Source organism: Petaurus breviceps, unplaced genomic scaffold (assembly GCF_028583685.1).
Source record: "Petaurus breviceps papuanus isolate PSGF00001 unplaced genomic scaffold, PetGlider_PUasm1.0 454, whole genome shotgun sequence".
NCBI classification, from domain to species: Eukaryota; Metazoa; Chordata; class Mammalia; order Diprotodontia; family Petauridae; genus Petaurus; species Petaurus breviceps.
In genome coordinates, this window is record NW_027186342.1 from 3,030,994 (window position 1) to 3,047,550 (window position 16,557).

The 16,557-nt window shown below is 48.4% G+C and overlaps 2 protein-coding genes across 4 annotated transcripts in view; both read right to left on the bottom strand.

The window, feature by feature from the left end:
* Nucleotides 1–4,941: 4,941 nt before the first annotated feature.
* On the bottom strand, nucleotides 4,942–7,150 carry GPR84 (G protein-coupled receptor 84). The gene is made up of 2 exons (XM_069101136.1): nucleotides 7,016–7,150; nucleotides 4,942–6,348 (listed from the first exon to the last, which is right to left on the bottom strand). The coding sequence occupies exon 2, from the start codon at nucleotides 6,314–6,316 to the stop codon at nucleotides 5,129–5,131; it is 1,188 nt and encodes a 395-aa protein (XP_068957237.1). The 5' UTR covers nucleotides 6,317–6,348; nucleotides 7,016–7,150; the 3' UTR covers nucleotides 4,942–5,128.
* A 2,809-nt stretch (nucleotides 7,151–9,959) lies between these two features.
* The window catches only part of ZNF385A (zinc finger protein 385A), a 27,939-nt gene continuing 21,341 nt past the window's right edge, over nucleotides 9,960–16,557 (bottom strand). For all 3 annotated transcript variants that reach the window (XM_069101297.1, XM_069101298.1, XM_069101296.1), the window contains 4 exons: nucleotides 12,537–12,779; nucleotides 11,861–12,030; nucleotides 11,462–11,557; nucleotides 9,960–11,298 (listed from right to left, as the gene is read on the bottom strand). In XM_069101297.1, coding sequence (XP_068957398.1) covers nucleotides 11,068–11,298; nucleotides 11,462–11,557; nucleotides 11,861–12,030; nucleotides 12,537–12,779 — 740 coding nt within the window. In that variant the 3' untranslated portion in view covers nucleotides 9,960–11,067. The remainder of the gene's footprint in view (nucleotides 11,299–11,461; nucleotides 11,558–11,860; nucleotides 12,031–12,536; nucleotides 12,780–16,557) is intronic.

Consider the following 16,557-nt stretch of genomic DNA (forward strand, 5'->3'; position numbering starts at 1 on the left):
GCTAGATTGGGAGAATCAGGGATACCTGGGCACGTACAGAAACAGAGGTGTGGGTGTGGATGAGATTTGAACTAGGGCTGGAGAAATATAACTTGGCTCTCTGCTATATTGGGACCAATGGAAAGACCTTTGTCTTTTTCTACTCTCTCAGTCAGCAGTAGGAGATTGGGGTTGGGGGTGGGCAGGGGCAGTGTTACAGTGTCACACAGGGCTGGGGGGAGGGGGAGAGGGAGGGGAGAGGCCGAGATTTGTATAAGGAGATTCATTCCTTGGGCCCCACATTCCCATTCTCTATTCCCCGGGACCAGACCATAAGAGGGTGTTGAAGGATAGTGTTTCAAATCCCATGGAGAGAGAGGGGTGACAGCACAAAAGTCCATGACTGTGTTTCTAGCCTCTTCTCAGCTCCGAGGATAGAAGGGAACTGGAAAGCCCAGTCCCAGTTCAATAGGCATGCAGAGGGACCATGAAATGTCTCTGGTTCTACCTTCAATTCTGCCTGCTCCAAGAGCTCCCATGACCCTCTGGAGAATTTTCTGGAATGGAAGAGCCCTCATGCCCTCCTCTTCCATAGTACTACAGTCTCCACAATGAGCCATGGTTTTTTTCACTTCTCTGGCCAATGGAAGAAGGGGCAAGCAGCTAAGTGAGGAGCCCTGACCAGGGATTCCCACAATGGCCCCCTATTTATTTCCCTCCAGCATTGCCCACTTCCCCCCCCCACGCCCCACCCAACACACAGCTATTATCTTAGAGGCCTCTTCTCTTTCTCAGTCAAACCCCCTGAAAAGGCCATCTGCTCCAACTACATCCACTCTCTCTTCTTTCACTCTCTTCTAAACCATCTTCGATCTGGCTTCCTACTTTATCACTCAAACTGCTCTTTCCAAAATTACCAACGATCTCTTAATTGCCAGATCTGATAGTCTTTTCTCAGTCTTCATCCTTTTGGGCCTCAAGACCATTGATTACCTTCTCCTCCTGGATAGTCCCTCCTGTCTGGATTTACATGACACTCTTCCCTCCTGGTTCTTCTCCTACCTGTTTGACTGTTCATTCTCAGTCTCATAACACATCTTTCCTGATATATGTAAGTATACCCCGAGAGTCTGGTGGCCAGGGAGAAAGGCTGCTTGTGACAGTCAAAATGGTCATTCCTGATATGTGTGAGTATACCCCAAGACTCTGTCCTGTGCCCTTTTTTCTTCTCTCTCAACACCTAGTGACATCATCATCATTATTCTCTTTATGCAGATGACTCCCAAATCCATATTTTCAACCCTAATCCCTCTTCAAAGATTACCTATTGGACATTTCAAAACGGGTGTCTAGGAGTCATTTCCTACTTAACATAACTTAACTTCTCTCCTAAACTTCCCTTTACTGTCAAAAGAATCACCATCTTTCTGGTCACCTACATTCCCAACCTTGAATCAAGGTATCCAACCACAGAATGCCAAACCTTTTCATTCCTAATTCTACAACATCCCTCCAATACAGCCAGTCTTTTCATACAAGTCAGGCCCTCATCACCTCTCACCTGGACTATTTGTTACAAAAAGGAGGCTATTTTCCCATTTGGTCTTAAGGTCTCCAGTTTTCATCTCTCTGCCATGCATGCAGCTGCCAAAGTTATTCTTCTAACGTGCAGACCTGACCACATCAGTAAACTTCAGTGGTTCCTGTTTCCACTAAGATTAGATGGAAAATTCCTCTGTTTGGTCTTTACAAATGATGTTCCAGCTTGCCCCTCTGCCTTTGTACCAGCTGTCCCTCACATTTGGGGTGATTCCTTCCTCACCTCTTTCTCCTTTAAAACTCAAGTATTTCCTGAACTCCCCCGCTGCCCAAGGCCTTCCTCCCCAGACTGCCTTTCTGTTATTTGGCTCACATTTTATATGCTTTTCAACATACACATGTTGCTTGCCCTGTTTCCTGCCATCTCCTTGAGGGTGAGCAGCGTTTTTTGTATTTCTAACTCTTAGTATTGAGGTGAATAGGAAATGCTTATTGATGTCTAGAACACAGATATTCCCCAATCCTGAAGACTAGACTTGAAGACATACATTGAACTGAGAAGAGGATCTGAACAGGGGAGTGTGTGGGGGGGGGGGGGTACGGCACTAAGACCCCTCTCCTCTCCGGGTCTCCTGGCCTTCCGGGGGTCCAACAGGCAGATCCTACCGGGGGTCTTTGGAGGAGGGAGGGGGTGGGGGGGTCCTCATTAAATCCCACCTCTCTCTCTCTTTTCTCATGCCCCCTGTTGCCCCCTCCTGTCTCCATGTCCACGCATTTCTGACTCTAGTTTTTCAGGGTGGAGCGTGGGTGCATGGAGAATTAACAGAGCCCCGAGCAGGACAGTTTCTGTTTCTGGGGTGTGGAGGGGGTCGCTCTCCAGCCCTCTGATACCCCTTCTTTCCCTCAGCAGCCCCCGTCATCGCATCCTCCCCCAAGCTGACTCCCTCCAGTCTCCCTCTCTTCCCTCGTCTCTCCCCTTTGATTGTCCCATTTTCCTTCGCCGCCTCTTTCCTTTTTCGTTCCCTCGTCTCTTTCCTTCAGGCCTCCTTTGCTCTCCCCATCTCTCCCTTCTAGGCCCCCCCCCCCCATCTTGCTTCCTAAGTCCTTCCATCTTTCTCCCTGGGAGAAAGGCGGAGGGAGCCGAGGAGGGGGCTGTGTTTGAAGAGGTGGGAGAGGAAAGAGGAGCGAGACGGGAGAAGGGAGGGGGAGGGGGAGAAAGGAGGAGCATCCTCTCTCCAGCCCCCTCCTTTCACCCCCACCCCACCCCCACTCCCCCAGCCATAGAACCATAAATCAGAGCCTGGGAAGCTTGGCCAATGGCAGAACAACTCGTAAATCGGCCTGTCAGGCTCAACCAATGGGGCAGGGCGCTAAATCAGGCTCTGTCAGAGCTTAGCCAATGGCAGCCCCGGAAAGGACCATAAATCTGCCAGAGAGAGACAGAGAAAGAGGGAGAGAAAGCAGCAGAAAGAGGGGAAGAGGGTAGAAGGGAGGGGGAGAGAGAAGAGGGGAGGGGGAGGAGGAGGAGGAAGGAGAGAGAGAGAGGGAGGGAGGGGGAGAGAGAGGGAGAGACAGAGACAGAGATGCAGACACAGACTAACAGACATATATGCTGAGAAGAAAAGGAAAGTGAGGCAAGGCATGAGAAGGAATGTGATGAAAAGACATAGCGCTCCAGCCCAAATAAGAAACAGACAGAGGCATTAACATGCACATCGCAAAAAGCTCTATGCGGTGCTCCCAGCACAGAAACACGTATGCCCGCCGAACGGCGCGGAGCTAAATGAATTCATCCATTATCCATCATGCTTACACTTAGGCATGCATATATACATTCACTGCCATCCTCATTTTCACCCCTATCACATAGGCTCCAGCCATTTGAAGCTGGGAAGGGTGCTGCCGCTTCCTAGGCATCCTCCGTCAGAGTTTCCACGAGTCCTTTCAGCCCTTACCCAAAAAGGGGTAGAAGGCCATTCTATCGCCTATAATTTACTTTCTTACCCCGTGTTGCCTTCAGATTCTCCCTGCCAACTTGAGATATTTTTTCTGGAGTCTAACCCCAACGCCTATTGCTGCAATGGAAGATAATGTTCTCTTGTTTCTACCAGTCAGCCCTTTGGAGACTTTATGATTACCCTGTCCACCTTTCTCTACTTCCCCCCCTTCCCTTTTCCTCTTTCTTTTCTCATACCTTTTCCAAGAGTGAAGATTCTACTGTGTTTATGAATAATTTATTTTGAGAATGGGGAAATCTAAAAGATAAAGCCATAGATTGGGGGGGGTCAGATCCTTGAGTTCCTTGAATTTCCTGGATATGATACTGTCCATATGTTGGAGGGAGGAGTGGGGGTGGAGAAAAGAAGACAGGAAGGTCTGTGTCTGTCTCCATTCTCCCTAAATTGGTTTCTCTCTCTGAGTTCAAGTTTTCCTAACCCTGGGAGGAAGGGGGTAGGGGAGGGCTTGGGGATGTTTCAAAGAGGTAGATCTCTGTGTCTGTTTAACTTTGCTTTGATTATAGAATCACCCTTCTTCCTCAGCAACTCCAGGTCTCAGAATGGGAACCCTCCCCCCCCCCCCCCAGTCTTTGGGAAACAGGGAAAGAACTGAGGAAGGTGGTGGAATTTCTGAGCAGATGCCCACCCCCACCCCCACCCCCATAGGTGGGAAAATGTGAAACCAGCATCATCTAGTGGCCACATGTGGTCCATGGACACACTAACTTCCCACTTCCCTCTTCCCAGGAAGGTCCTGGCCCTTTATATAGACTCCCCTGACCTCTAAGGTTCCTTCCCTCTTGTCCCAACAGTTCCTCTTTCACAAGACAGGTTGGTGACTGCAGCTGATGGGGGTGGGGTAAACAGTGATGTGAAGGCCAGACTGAGGGCTGGAAGCTTGGCATTCTACCTTCTAACCTTAACATGTCTACTCCCAATATCTGTACCCAGAAATTTCTTTCTCTGTTTCCTAACCAAACTTAGGTTACCTAAAACCAAACCCCAAGAGATGTACTACTCAAGGATCTCTCTGAATAGGTTGTGACTAGGGCCAGTGGCACCAGAGCAGGAGAGAGGGGTATTTCCAGGAAATTTCCAGCAATCCAAAGAAACCAGGGGACCTTAGGAGAAAAGGATTTAGGGCCACAGGGTGGGGCATTCTGGAAATTTTAACAAAAACCCTTGCAAGTGTACACAAATTTTATGCAAATTAGTTTAATTAGGCTTTGAAATCTTCCAGCTATGAATCCTAGTTATCTTTCCCTTGACCTCCTAGGATTACAGGATTTTAGAACTGGAAGAGGCCTTAGAGATTATATAAATGAAAGGGAAAGTGATGGTCTCAGGATCAGGCTTCCCCATTTTTAGCCCAGCTTGAGCCCCAGCTGTGCTTCCTTTTTGTGAGGACCCAGACTGGAGAGACAAACACCACCAAGCAAGCCTGTTTATTAATAGTAATGCTGACACAAAGAAGGAGGGTGGGGGAGGGAGAAAGATGGGCACAGAAGGGACTCAATCCGGGAAAATGTTGACATGCCCTATCTATGCCTATGGCCGTGATGCCCACTCTTGGTCATGTAGGTGGCACCCATTTCCTGCCAGTGCCTAAAGTGCTACCTCAGTCTTCGGAAACTCTGAGGTCCTCGTCTCAGGATGGAACCATAGGCCTCACGGAACTGACGGTTCATGGCTGCATAAAGCACAGGGTTGATGCAACCGTTCAGCCAGGTAAGATTGGCCGCAAACATGTGCAGGATTCGTGGGGCCTGAACCTTAGCATCAAATATATTAAGAAGCAGAAAAGGGATATAGCTGAGGGAAAAAAAGAGGAACACCACAAAGCACATCCGAGTCACCTTCCCAAACTCCGATGAGCCATCCTGGGCCTTCTTAGTCGCTTTAGCAGGTGGCATGCGGGTAGCCACCCCTTGGTCACTCTTTTCTACCCTAGATACTCTGTTGTTTTCCTGGCTTTCTATCTTAGACGAATCACCCTCCAGGGTCTGGGTGGTTGCAGTACTGCCTGGCTCAGATGATGTCCCCTCGCTGGTCACCCCTGATGCCAGACCACTGTCCAGCTCTTGAAAGTGTCCAGGTAGGGCTTTTCTGGCCCCAGCCACATTTCCAGCTGTGAAGCTGGCCTGGCGAAGTTTATACTGGTCCAGTGCCTGGGCTGCCCGCCTCACTTGATGGTGAATGAGGCAGTAAAAGATGCCAACAGAACTCAGCCCGAGTACAAAGTAGATACCCAGTAGGATGGTGGTATAAGGACGCCCCCGGATTCGGTCAAAGCTACACGTACAGACTACAGGCACCAGGATGTAGATGGGCCAGAGTGGGGCAAAGCTCGCCACACCCACTGCCCATGTACCAACCAATGCCAGTGCCACTCCCTTGGCTGTGAAGATCCGAGGGAAGAGGGCAGGGTGGGTTATGAGAAGGTATCTGCCAAAGGCAATAAGGCAGAGGGTAAGGATGGAGACAGAGTTGGTGGCAAAGAGGAGGAAACCAAAGACCCGGCAAAAAGTAGCCCCAGTACGCCAACGAAGATAGAGGTAAGAATCCACAGAAAATGGTTGCAGAAGAGCACAGTAGATGAGGTCGGCCAACGTGAGGTTGGCGATGAGAAGGTTGAAATGGGTACGGAGCTTGGGCTGGGCACCCAGGATCATCAGGGTAAGCAGGTTGCCAACAGTGCCAGTCACTGCCACTACCACACCCCAGATCACAGCGACATAACGATAGTCCACTACTGATGGGTGGTAGCAAGAAAATTCGGCATCATCAGAGGTGTTCAACATAGTCGAGAGGCCAGAGGGTCAGAGCTGAGTATCTAGAGAAGGGAGAAGAGATCAGAAGGCTCTCATCTTGTGCATTTCAATGCCATTATTTTTTTTTTAAGCAATTGGGGTTAAGTAACTCGCTCAAGGTTACATGGCCAGTTATTTCTGGGTGTGGTGCTAAGTATCTGAGCCTGGATTTGATCCCCAGGTCATCCCGACACTAGAGCCGGTGCTCTTACTCGCTGTGTTACCTGGCCACCCTCAATGCCATTATTCACCCAAATTTATCCAAATTTTACAACTCAAAAATTCCCTTATACCTCTTCCTAGGCCTTTTCATCTTTCTTCTCCCTTCCTGATCCCTCCCAAGATCCTTAACCCTCTAATTATCTTCCTAAGGACTCTATCCTCAAAGACTCCCAAATTATTATCTTCCAATCATTAAACTTCCAATGTATCAAAATATCATTCCAAATCATTAAACTTCCAATGCTTTCTTCTTTCCTCTCTCAATTCTGTATCCAATACAATGGGGGGTCACAATGCCCTCTAACCACTCCCCTGGTTCTACCAGAACCTCTACTGCCTCAGTGAGCCCAGGACTTTCTCCTCAGGGAATAAAACACAGAATAGAAAGGACAGGTAGACCTCCCCGGATTGGCTCCTGTACCCCAAAATATTCCTTTTTTTACACAAATATAATGTAAACCAACTTACCTAAGTTACAGTCAGCTGGTAATTAACAATAGCGAGTGATGTCTAGCCTCCAGCATCTGAGGTGGATTTTATACCAAGAAAGTATCTGGACACTCCAAAGTTGCCAAATTCTCTGGTCACATCCTTCTTCCTCTTCCCCTGTCTCTGGCCTCTTTTTTCTATTCCGGTAGGGCTGATGAAGTACTGGCTGGCTTCTCTGTTGAAATCCCCTCACCCACTTCCTTGCTCCAGACCCCTCCAATTCTTCTTTGTTCCTTTCTTAGCAACCAAATTCTTCATTCCCTCAATAACCACGTTTTCCTTCCATCCCAACCTCATTAAGCAGGACTCCTGAGTTCAATTACATCTCAAAGTGGTAGAAGTACCCTAGTCCTGTCTGGGTGGCCCTTCTATAGCTCCTCTCTCAACATAATGGTCATCCAGCCTTTGCTTGAAGACCTCAAGAAAAGGGAGCTCACTAGATGTCTTTCCAACATGAGATGGTCCTACCCCACCCCATTTTATATATGAGAAAACAAGAGGTCCAGAAAAGTGAATTATTCAAAGAAGTTATATAGATAATACATGGCAGAGCCAATATTTAAGCCTGAAATAATGGCAGTTTGATGGCACAGTGGATAGAGTGCCAGGCATGGAATCAGGAAGACTCATCTTCCTGAAATCTGACCTCAGACACTTATTAGTTGTGTGATTTGGGACAAGTCATTTAACTGCTTTCCTCAGTTTCCTCATCTGTAAAGTGAACTGGAGAAGGAAATGGCAAAGCACTCCATTATTTTTGCCAAGAAAATCTCAAATGAGTAAGGAAGAATCCGACACAACTGAAAAACAGCTAAACTGATACCTCCAAATCCAGGTCTTTTCTCATTATCCTGAGATGTTATCACAGGTTCCTCTCCCAAGGAAGCTTTGACTTCTATTTCCCTGAGGCCAAGAGATAGCTGAGGTATCTTCTAGTAATTCCCCCTCCTGTCCTTCTAGTAAAGGAAACCAGAAAAGATAGTAAACTAAGTCAAGATTCAGGAATCTGGCCTCTCTCCACAATTAACAAGCATTTATTAAACATTCAACAATGTTCTATGTAGTTCCACAGAAGAGCAAGTTCTAAGCCAAGTGTCCAGAAATGTCCTCTCTTCAGCCTCACTTTGAAGTGTCCTACCATCTCTCTCCAGGATATCTTCAAACATTTACCCTCTGTCTCACTGGCATTTCTCCAGACCCTGACTATCTCTCCTCCAATGTTCTCTGTCCTTTCCTTCCTCTCTTCTTCCCCACCCCAAAGCTCTCCAGCCTTGTCCCTCCTTCTCCTTCCTGTCTTTCTCCAAAGTCCTAGTTCTCATTGTAGGACTGAACAAAATGCATAGTTGAACTCTATTTCTGGGCACAAAGTCTATCCTGCCTTCTTCTCCCAAGAGCATGGGAAATTCTTACCCCACTGCTTTCGCTTTCCCCTATTTTTTCCTCTTTCTACCTGACTGGTCCTATTCTTATTTCTCCAAGACTAAGGCATGAGTAAAGGAGCATTTGTGGGGGTCTGAGTTAAGCTCTCTGTTTCTAATCTCCCTGATTAGTGGTTCCCAATTTATGGTTTGAGTATCCCAAAGGGGCATCAAGATGTTTAAAAAAAGGGTCAGGGAATGTTTGGTAACTCAATATTCTTATTGAAATTAATTTTTTCATTTTACTTATGTGCACATGCATGGTAAATTCTAAAAAGTATTCCTTTCATATTGAATAGAGGATATGGGGAAGATCACTGAAAGCCAGGAAGTAGACAAAATGTTTGGGAATTCTTAGCAGTGGTTCTCAAAGTGTGATCCTTGGACCCTTTCAGGGAGTTCTAGAGGTGAAAACTATTTTCATAATGATGCTCAGGCTGTTAAAATACTCATCCCCCTTTTCCAACCACATATCTGTCTGATTTTCTTCACATATTACAACCAAAACAACACATTGCAACAGATTGAATGCAGGAGCAAATATGAGAAGCCAATCCAACTGTCTTCTATTAAGCTAGTCATTAAAGAAATTGCAAAAATATGTAAAAAACCATGCCACTCCTCCCATTATTTTTTGTCTTAGAAAATATAGTTATTCATCATAAAAATGTTATGTCAACATGTAATGGGTTTCTTATTGTTCGTTTTTAATGACAATAAATATTTTTAATTATCAGTTTTAATTTCTAATACAGAAAATATTGACAGATTTAACCCACATAAACAAAAGCTCTTTTGGGGTCTTCAATGATTTTTAAGAGAATAGAGACCAAAGAATTTGAGAATCCCTGGTCTAGACAAAGATGAGACTTGTTTAAATAACAGGGTGAGGAGAAGATAGGGCTGAGTTTTGAAACAGAACCTGGTTGAAGACATTACTAGGGTTCTCTCACACAAAATCTGGTTACGTGCACACACACACACACACATCTGAAAGTGTGTTGTGTTAGGGAGACATGACTGTGGGGTCCCTGTGGATCGCTGTGTGTCATCGTGTCTCCCACAAGATCAGTCACTCCTGTGTCCCTATCCACACTCTCGCAAGTCGTGCATCTCTGGAGGGAGAAGAAGCTTATGCTAGAATCGGGGGCGTAACTCTGTTACTATGTTAACTGCGATTCTGCTCCCGCCAATGCCTCGAAGGGCTGGAGCTCGTCTCTATTTGTGTGTCTCTGACGCCGCCTTGTGGAACCTCTGTGTCTCTTAAAGTAGGCAATTGCCTTTCCTTGGATGGCTGAGGTTAAGTACTAGAAGTTGAGGGGGACGGAGTGGGGAGAAAGGGGGGGATGATCCTTACTCAAATGCTCAGCTGGAGATACCACCCTCCCACCCCCTAGCTCCCGGATGCCCCTGCCCAAGACTCAGTAGCCCCTCCAAGGAACCAACCACTCAAGAGAATGGTCACGGGGTGGGGGGGTTAAGAGAAGGAAACTGAGAGACTGAGGTTTGGGGAGCGAAGGGCAGAACGAATCTGGACTTTATTGTTGGGAGGCGGAAGATGCTACATCATCAAGCAGAAACAGGTGATGGTGGTGGTGCAGATGGGGGACCGCCTCCCCAGGACTGCAGGAATTAGACAACACCGAGGACAGAGAAACAAAGAGGCCCCGCCCCCGCCCAAGTTGTGCAGTTGAGGGAGCTGGTGGGGAGGGGAGTGAGGTAATTGGGCTAGGGGTCAGGGAGCAGGGCTACAGCTCTGGGTGCGAATCCTTCGGCGGGGGAGCAGGGGGAAGGGGCTTCTATTGCTTTTTGCTCGCTCACAGTTTTGCGGAAGGCAGGGCCGGGGTGGATTCGGATTGGACGGACACCCCTGCCCCCCTCAGTACCCCCATGGACCATGGGTGCTGGTGAGAAGACAGTGGAAACCCGGGCTGGAGGAGAGAGTACAGGCTAGGGATTGGGGGTGTGTAAGGGGGGAGGGCAAAGGTGTCACTGGATGTGTCCATCCCCCCCACAAATACTGCCCCCAGTACCGGTTGGAACAGGTGTGGGGGTAGGATGAAGGATGGGCCAGGTGGACACAGTGAGGCTGCAGGCCAAAATGCCAAAGTGCTTATAAGGGACCCCGGATCCCACCTGCCCCCCGCCATGGGGATGTTCACGGAAGCGCTTCGGTTTGGGGGTATGGGATCCAGAATCCCAGAGTCCGATTATTGCCGAGAAAATCCGTTCCTGACCCTCACCCCTGACCCCGACCCTGGACATGGCTTGTGAACCCCGTTTTTGTGCTAGGTTTGGGGGTAGGGACTGGATGGACATGGCTTTTGGGAGAGGGGTAATCTCCAAAAGGGCTAGGGATGAGATGCCCCCCCATTTATGAGGGAGAGGGAGGGGCAGGGGTGGGGTTCCCTGAGATCTGGGGTGCCCCCCCTTCTGAAGCCCCCCTCCCCCGCTTCCCCCTTCCCATTCCTGGAACCCCGTACCTCGGGGTGGTCTGGGGGAGGAAAGAGAGACCCCTTCCCAGGAAAAGCCAGGAGGGGGGCGGGCTTGGGGGGGCCCAGAGCCTGGGTCCCAATAGGAATGGGGGGGAGGTTGGGGGGTTCAGGGTTGGGGTCAGTAGGGGGAGAAGAGAATGGGTCCGTGCGCAGTTCGGATGGGCCCAGGGGCCGGGTGGAGCAGAGGGTGGGTGAGGGGGGGGCCCTGGAGGAGCGGGGCAGCCGGGGCTGGGCGCAGGGACAGCGGGGAGCCAGCCGCTGCCGCCATCACTGCAGCCACCGCCAGGGGGCTGGGGAGAAGACCGCCGGCCAAGGACTTAGGCAGCTCCTTCGAGAAAGTCAGCGTGCCCTGCGGGAAGGAGAGGCAGGGGTTACCTCCCGCCCGCCAGAGCCCTGGCACCCTTTCCCCAATCCATTATCTACCCTAGAAGGGCCCTCTTCACCCCTCTGCCCCTCCCCTTAGGAAGCTCTTCCCCCCCACCCTCCCACTTGATCTTCTCCTCTGGTCTCACCGCCAGCTCTCCAACTCCTCGTGGCTTCTTGTGGCGGCTCAGCAGGGGGTTAGGTTTACCAGCCATGCCGTCCCGGTGCCTCCGGCTGGAGATGTGCTGAAGGAAAGATGAGAGGGGTGTATGGGGGCGGGTCAGAAATTCAACAGGAAATTGGGGTGGGGGTAAGAAAGAGGGAGAAGGGCACTTTGGCCCAGAATGTTGGGGTGTGGAGAGGGTGGAGCCACCATTTCATTACTCTAAGGAAAAAAGGTGCTCTCCCTGCAGGATGGAAACCGAGGCCACCCAAGGTCTACTTCTAGGGGGTTTAATCCTTCCTGGGAGCACCTCTTCCCCAACCCCCAGGAAACAGACACTGGATATCCCTTGGATATCCCCTGGATATCGGAAAGGCTAACTTACCTGTTTTAACTGGATCTCAGAATTGACCTTGACATTGCAGATTTCACAGTGGAAGGTCCGGTCCTGGGAAGGGGCCTCAGGTTCCCCAGGGGTGGGGGGCCCCAGCCTGGGGTACGCTTTGATGGGGCCCAGCCCACTGCGTGCCTCCAGGATTGTCTTGTGCTTGGTACCTGCATTTGAAATGGGGCGGGGGGGAGGAATGAGCGTGGAGGATAGATTCCTCTAGGCCCCCTGATTTCTCCTCTAACATCTCAGCTCCTAAAGCTCCAGGGAGAACAGGGAATACCGATTCCTAATGAACACTTCTGCACCTCCCTCCAGGGCCTAACTCCTTAGGTCCCCCAATTTTGAGACTCTTGGGGATGGGACAGGGAGGGGAAAGGAGGGCTTCAGGGGAGTTGGGGAAACACGCCTGGTACATCTTAGGCACTTAATAAATGTTTAGTGACTGACTTACTGCAGAGAATTCAGACAGCCAGAGAGATTGTTGAGGGTTAAAAGTGAGAACATAAGACATTTCAGGGTCATAAAAGAAGTGAGGAGGGGGTGGCCAGGGAAGCTGAGGAGAAGGCTAAACGGATGTAGTGACCGAGGTCCAAGGCTGGAAGGAGCGTCCTGGACCAGGGTCAGCTGAGGTCAGGGGTTGGGAAGGTCAAAAGGTTCACAGGGCTCATACCTTTGTTATGCGCCTCAAGCTGGGACAAGGAGTTCACAGCCACCTTGCACAAAGCACAGTATAGCAGCCTCTTGGCCTTTTCTTCCTCCTCCTTGCTGCCCCCAGGCAGTGGGGCTGGTGCTGGAGTCCTCCCCTCACCCTTGGCCCCTCCCCGTCCAGTTTCTGGGACATTGGGTGGGGAGGGGACACCAGGTTGCTTCTCAGGGGATCTGGGGGCCAGGCCCAGCCCGTTCTCCACCACAGCTAGGAGGAAAGGGAAAGAAACACGGGAGTCACAAGGGTTTGCCTCTGAAGAAAAGGCTCTGGCACCAGGATAAAGTTGAGCCTCCATTCCTTACCCTGAATTTCTTCAGACAAAAGAACCCAGCCTCCCCACCTCTGGGCTGGAGCTCCTGGCTCTCTGGGATACTGCACCTAGCTTGCATTTCAAGGTTTCTACCCTCCTAACTGGTAATGACCAAGTGGCTCCCCTCTCCCCTTCACTGTTCTCCCCTGCAGGGAATGAGCACATCCCTCCCTGCTTAGCAGAATCCTGGCAGGCTGCCTGGCTAGGCTGGAACAGCACTGCTGATCCGGGACCCGCCCGGCCTGGCCTCACTCGGCTCGGGGCCTGGTTGATCCCCAGGGCCCTGCCCCACCCCCATGGAGGAAAGCTAGAAGGAGGGGGGCAGGAAGGGGAGATGCATGGAGAGGCACTGAGAAAGGGAGAGATGGGATCAGGGATAGAGACTGAGAGGCATGATAGACAAAGATAGATAGAGAGAGTGAAGGAACAGGGACCATGGCTGGGCTGCTCTATAATTCATGTTCCATTAAAGATGCACAGGGTCTAGTCCTGGGTCTGGGCTCCAGCCTCTCAACTCTCAACTGGGGAAACTCCAGCTCCTAAAGATGATCCAGTTTCCGGGTCAGAAGGAGGCCGGGAGTAGGGGTGAAGGAGGTTGAGTGAAAAAGCGAACCCTAGAGAGGCATCCAGGGCAAAAGTCTGTCCATCCAGACTACCATTTCCCCCTTCTCTCCCTTTGTTGTCTCATCTAATAATAACAATAATCATAGCTGACATCTGCATCAAACTTTGCTGGTTTCAAAGCTTTATTCCCTATGATCTCAGAAACAGTCCTGAGAGGTAGACAAGGAAGGCATCACTCTCCCTCTCTTTATTTTAACAAGATGAGAGAGCTCTCTTTATTTTAATGTCCCCCCCACTTTAACAGATGAAAGAGTTGAGGCCAAGAGAAGTAAAGTGAGGCTCAAGGTCATGAGGCTTTTACTGCTGGCAAAGGCAGCAGCAAAACATAGGCCTTCTGTCTCTCTACCCCATTTGGTTTCCTTTAGCCTCTAAGCTCCAAGCCTAGTCCCTTCTTTAAACCCAGCTTGGGGAAGTTGAGGCAAGGAGAGGGAGGAGGAATAGGGATGCCTGGGTTCCTTCGGATCAGATTGTGACTGATATCTGATGCTGTGATATCAGGATAATGGTGGGGGGATGCCCAGTCAATGTGTCTCCTTCCTCCACCCCTCTCCCATTCCTCTCTCTTTCTCAGATTCCTGACTCTAGACAGGATTTGGAATGGCAGTTGGCAGGCAGAACTGGGAGAGACCTTCAAGATCATAGGGGCATAGATTTAAAACTAGAGGGGACCTCGGAGGCCATGTTAACAGAAGGTGAAGTCCAGAGACAAGTGACTTGCCCAAGGTCACACAGCTAGTTAATAGAAGAGCCATATCCAGAACCCAGGTCTCCTGACTGCCAGTCTACTTGCCTTTTTTCACTGTTCCTGAAGAAAGAAGAGTGGGGTACAGAGGAAAGACGACTCAGGAATCCTGAACTTCCCCCTCCCCTGTGAAGGGGCCTCTCTTCTTGGGGAGGGGAGCCAGGTCAAGCCATTGCCAATTCTACCTCCTTCTCCTCTGAGTCATTGGGCTAGGCTTCAGAGAAGACAGAAGGGACTCTGTACTAGGAAAAGCTGGAGTGGGGTGTGGTGGGGCTAGGGGGTGACAGGATGGAAAGTCTAGATCACTGGGGTCTCTGGGCTTGGCTCATGGGCTTACCTGGGTGGAGAGAGCTGGGAATAGAGAGAAAAGGATTGAAACAGAAATGTAGAGAGGATAAACCACTCATTACATAAGTGCAGTGGTGTGCAAATTACTTGGGATGAGCAATGATTTTGATATGTTTTCGTTTTGTGACAGAATTGATCATTCTTGTGTGCTTTTACTGGCTCTAGGCTGCCTCAAGACCATGTGAAACCAGACTGGGCTGGTTTCCCCACTTCAGTTAATTCTGTCAGCTGAATGCTAGATTCCTTATTTTTCAGCATGTTTTATTGTTATCTTTTGTTGTGTTTTCAATTCTATGGTTTTTAAGAGTGAATATCACTCCAAGAAAACATGCAAAAGTGTCACTCTTAATGAGCACACTTCAATGACTGTTAGAGATATTACAGCAAGCTGTTGGTGTGGGAAAGCCAAGCATTTCAAGATTCATTCAAGCCCACAATGAAACAATATCAGTTGCACTGAAGCACAAAGGAAAGTGAGATCAACAACAAAAAACAATGCCAAGAAATGGAAAAACTATTGCTGTGAAACATCCTAGTTAATTCTCAAAAAAAAAAAAACAAGCAAAAACCTTCAGAAAAACCTGGCAGCTGGAAGGGTTGTTATTGATTCCTCTATAGAGTGCTGAGGAGCTTTCGTGAACTTGGAAAAAAAATGAGAAGACAAGTTAAAAAAAAAAAACAGCTGCTAACCATTGCTATGAAGAAAAAATGTTTGTCATGGGCAAGACAATACAAAGACTGGATTACTGACAATTGGGGAAAAAATGTGACTTTTACTGATGAAACTCACTTTTTCATTCAAGGATGAATTCATTCACTGAATTCATTCATTCATTCAAAACTGTCATCAGAAGTCCAAGTGAGCCTGTATGACCTAGGCTTCTTCATCAGACTGTAAAATATCCACCAAAAAAAAAAAAAGGTTTTTTTTTTTTTTTTACTTCTAGTGGCCTTGAAAGTCTTGTCCTGATTAAGGGAATGATGAAATCTCTATTAAATATATTGATATACTCGAAAAGTAGAATTGTTCTGGAATTATGTAAATTCTTAAATGGAAATGGAATACCTCCATACAACTTTGTGCCATGACACATCCTGAAAGGATAAGAAATTGATCCTGGGTTAACACTTATTAGCTGGGTGACCTTGGGCAAGTCACTTAACCCCAAGTGCCCTACCTTCCCCCCTCCAAAAAGAAAAAAAAAATTGATCCTAGAGAAATATGCCTCAGTGGCCTAGGAACTCACCTGATGGAAACTCTACTGAAAACCCAGGGCCTATAATTAAGGCTCAACTTAGAAATATGGGCTGTTCCTCTTAAGGCAAACTTAATGTGCAGTGTGATTAAAATGTAGTTTTACAATAAGAAATTAAGGAATACCTGCCAAAATCTTATAAACTCACTGCACAATCATGTAAAATGAGTGATTATGGCAAAGTCATTCTTGCATTTTAAAAGTTTTTTAAAGATGTAAAAGTTGTAAGGTTAAATATATAAGCCAATAAAATTTATTATCCTAGTTCATCCCAATTTGCACATCACTGTACATAAAGATATATGTATCATATATATATATACATATATGTGTGTATTTCCTGTCTATATGTGTATATATTTGAAGACAGAGGGAAAGAAGGGAAGGGGGGACGAGGGAGAGAGGAGGGGGGAGAAAGAGAAAGTGTAGAAGAAGAGAAGGAGAGAAGGATGAGAGAAACAGAAGAAAAGGGGGTTGAAAGAGGGGGTGAAACAGAAAGAATGAGGGAAAGAGAGAAAGAAGAGGGAGAGAAACAGAGATAAGGGGGTAAAGAGAGAAGGGGAGGGAGAGAGAGGATGGGGAGAGAAACAGAAAAAGAGAGAGAGAGAAGAAACAGAAAGAAGAGAGAGAGAGACAGTGAGAAGGAAGGGGGGGAGATAAACAGAGAAGGGAGAGAGGGAGGGGGAAACACAGACAGAAAGATGA

Coding starts and splice junctions, on each gene's coding strand:
- GPR84 (XM_069101136.1), bottom strand. CDS start 6,316: ATGTTGAACACCTCTGATGATGCCGAATTTTCTTGCTACCACCCATCA.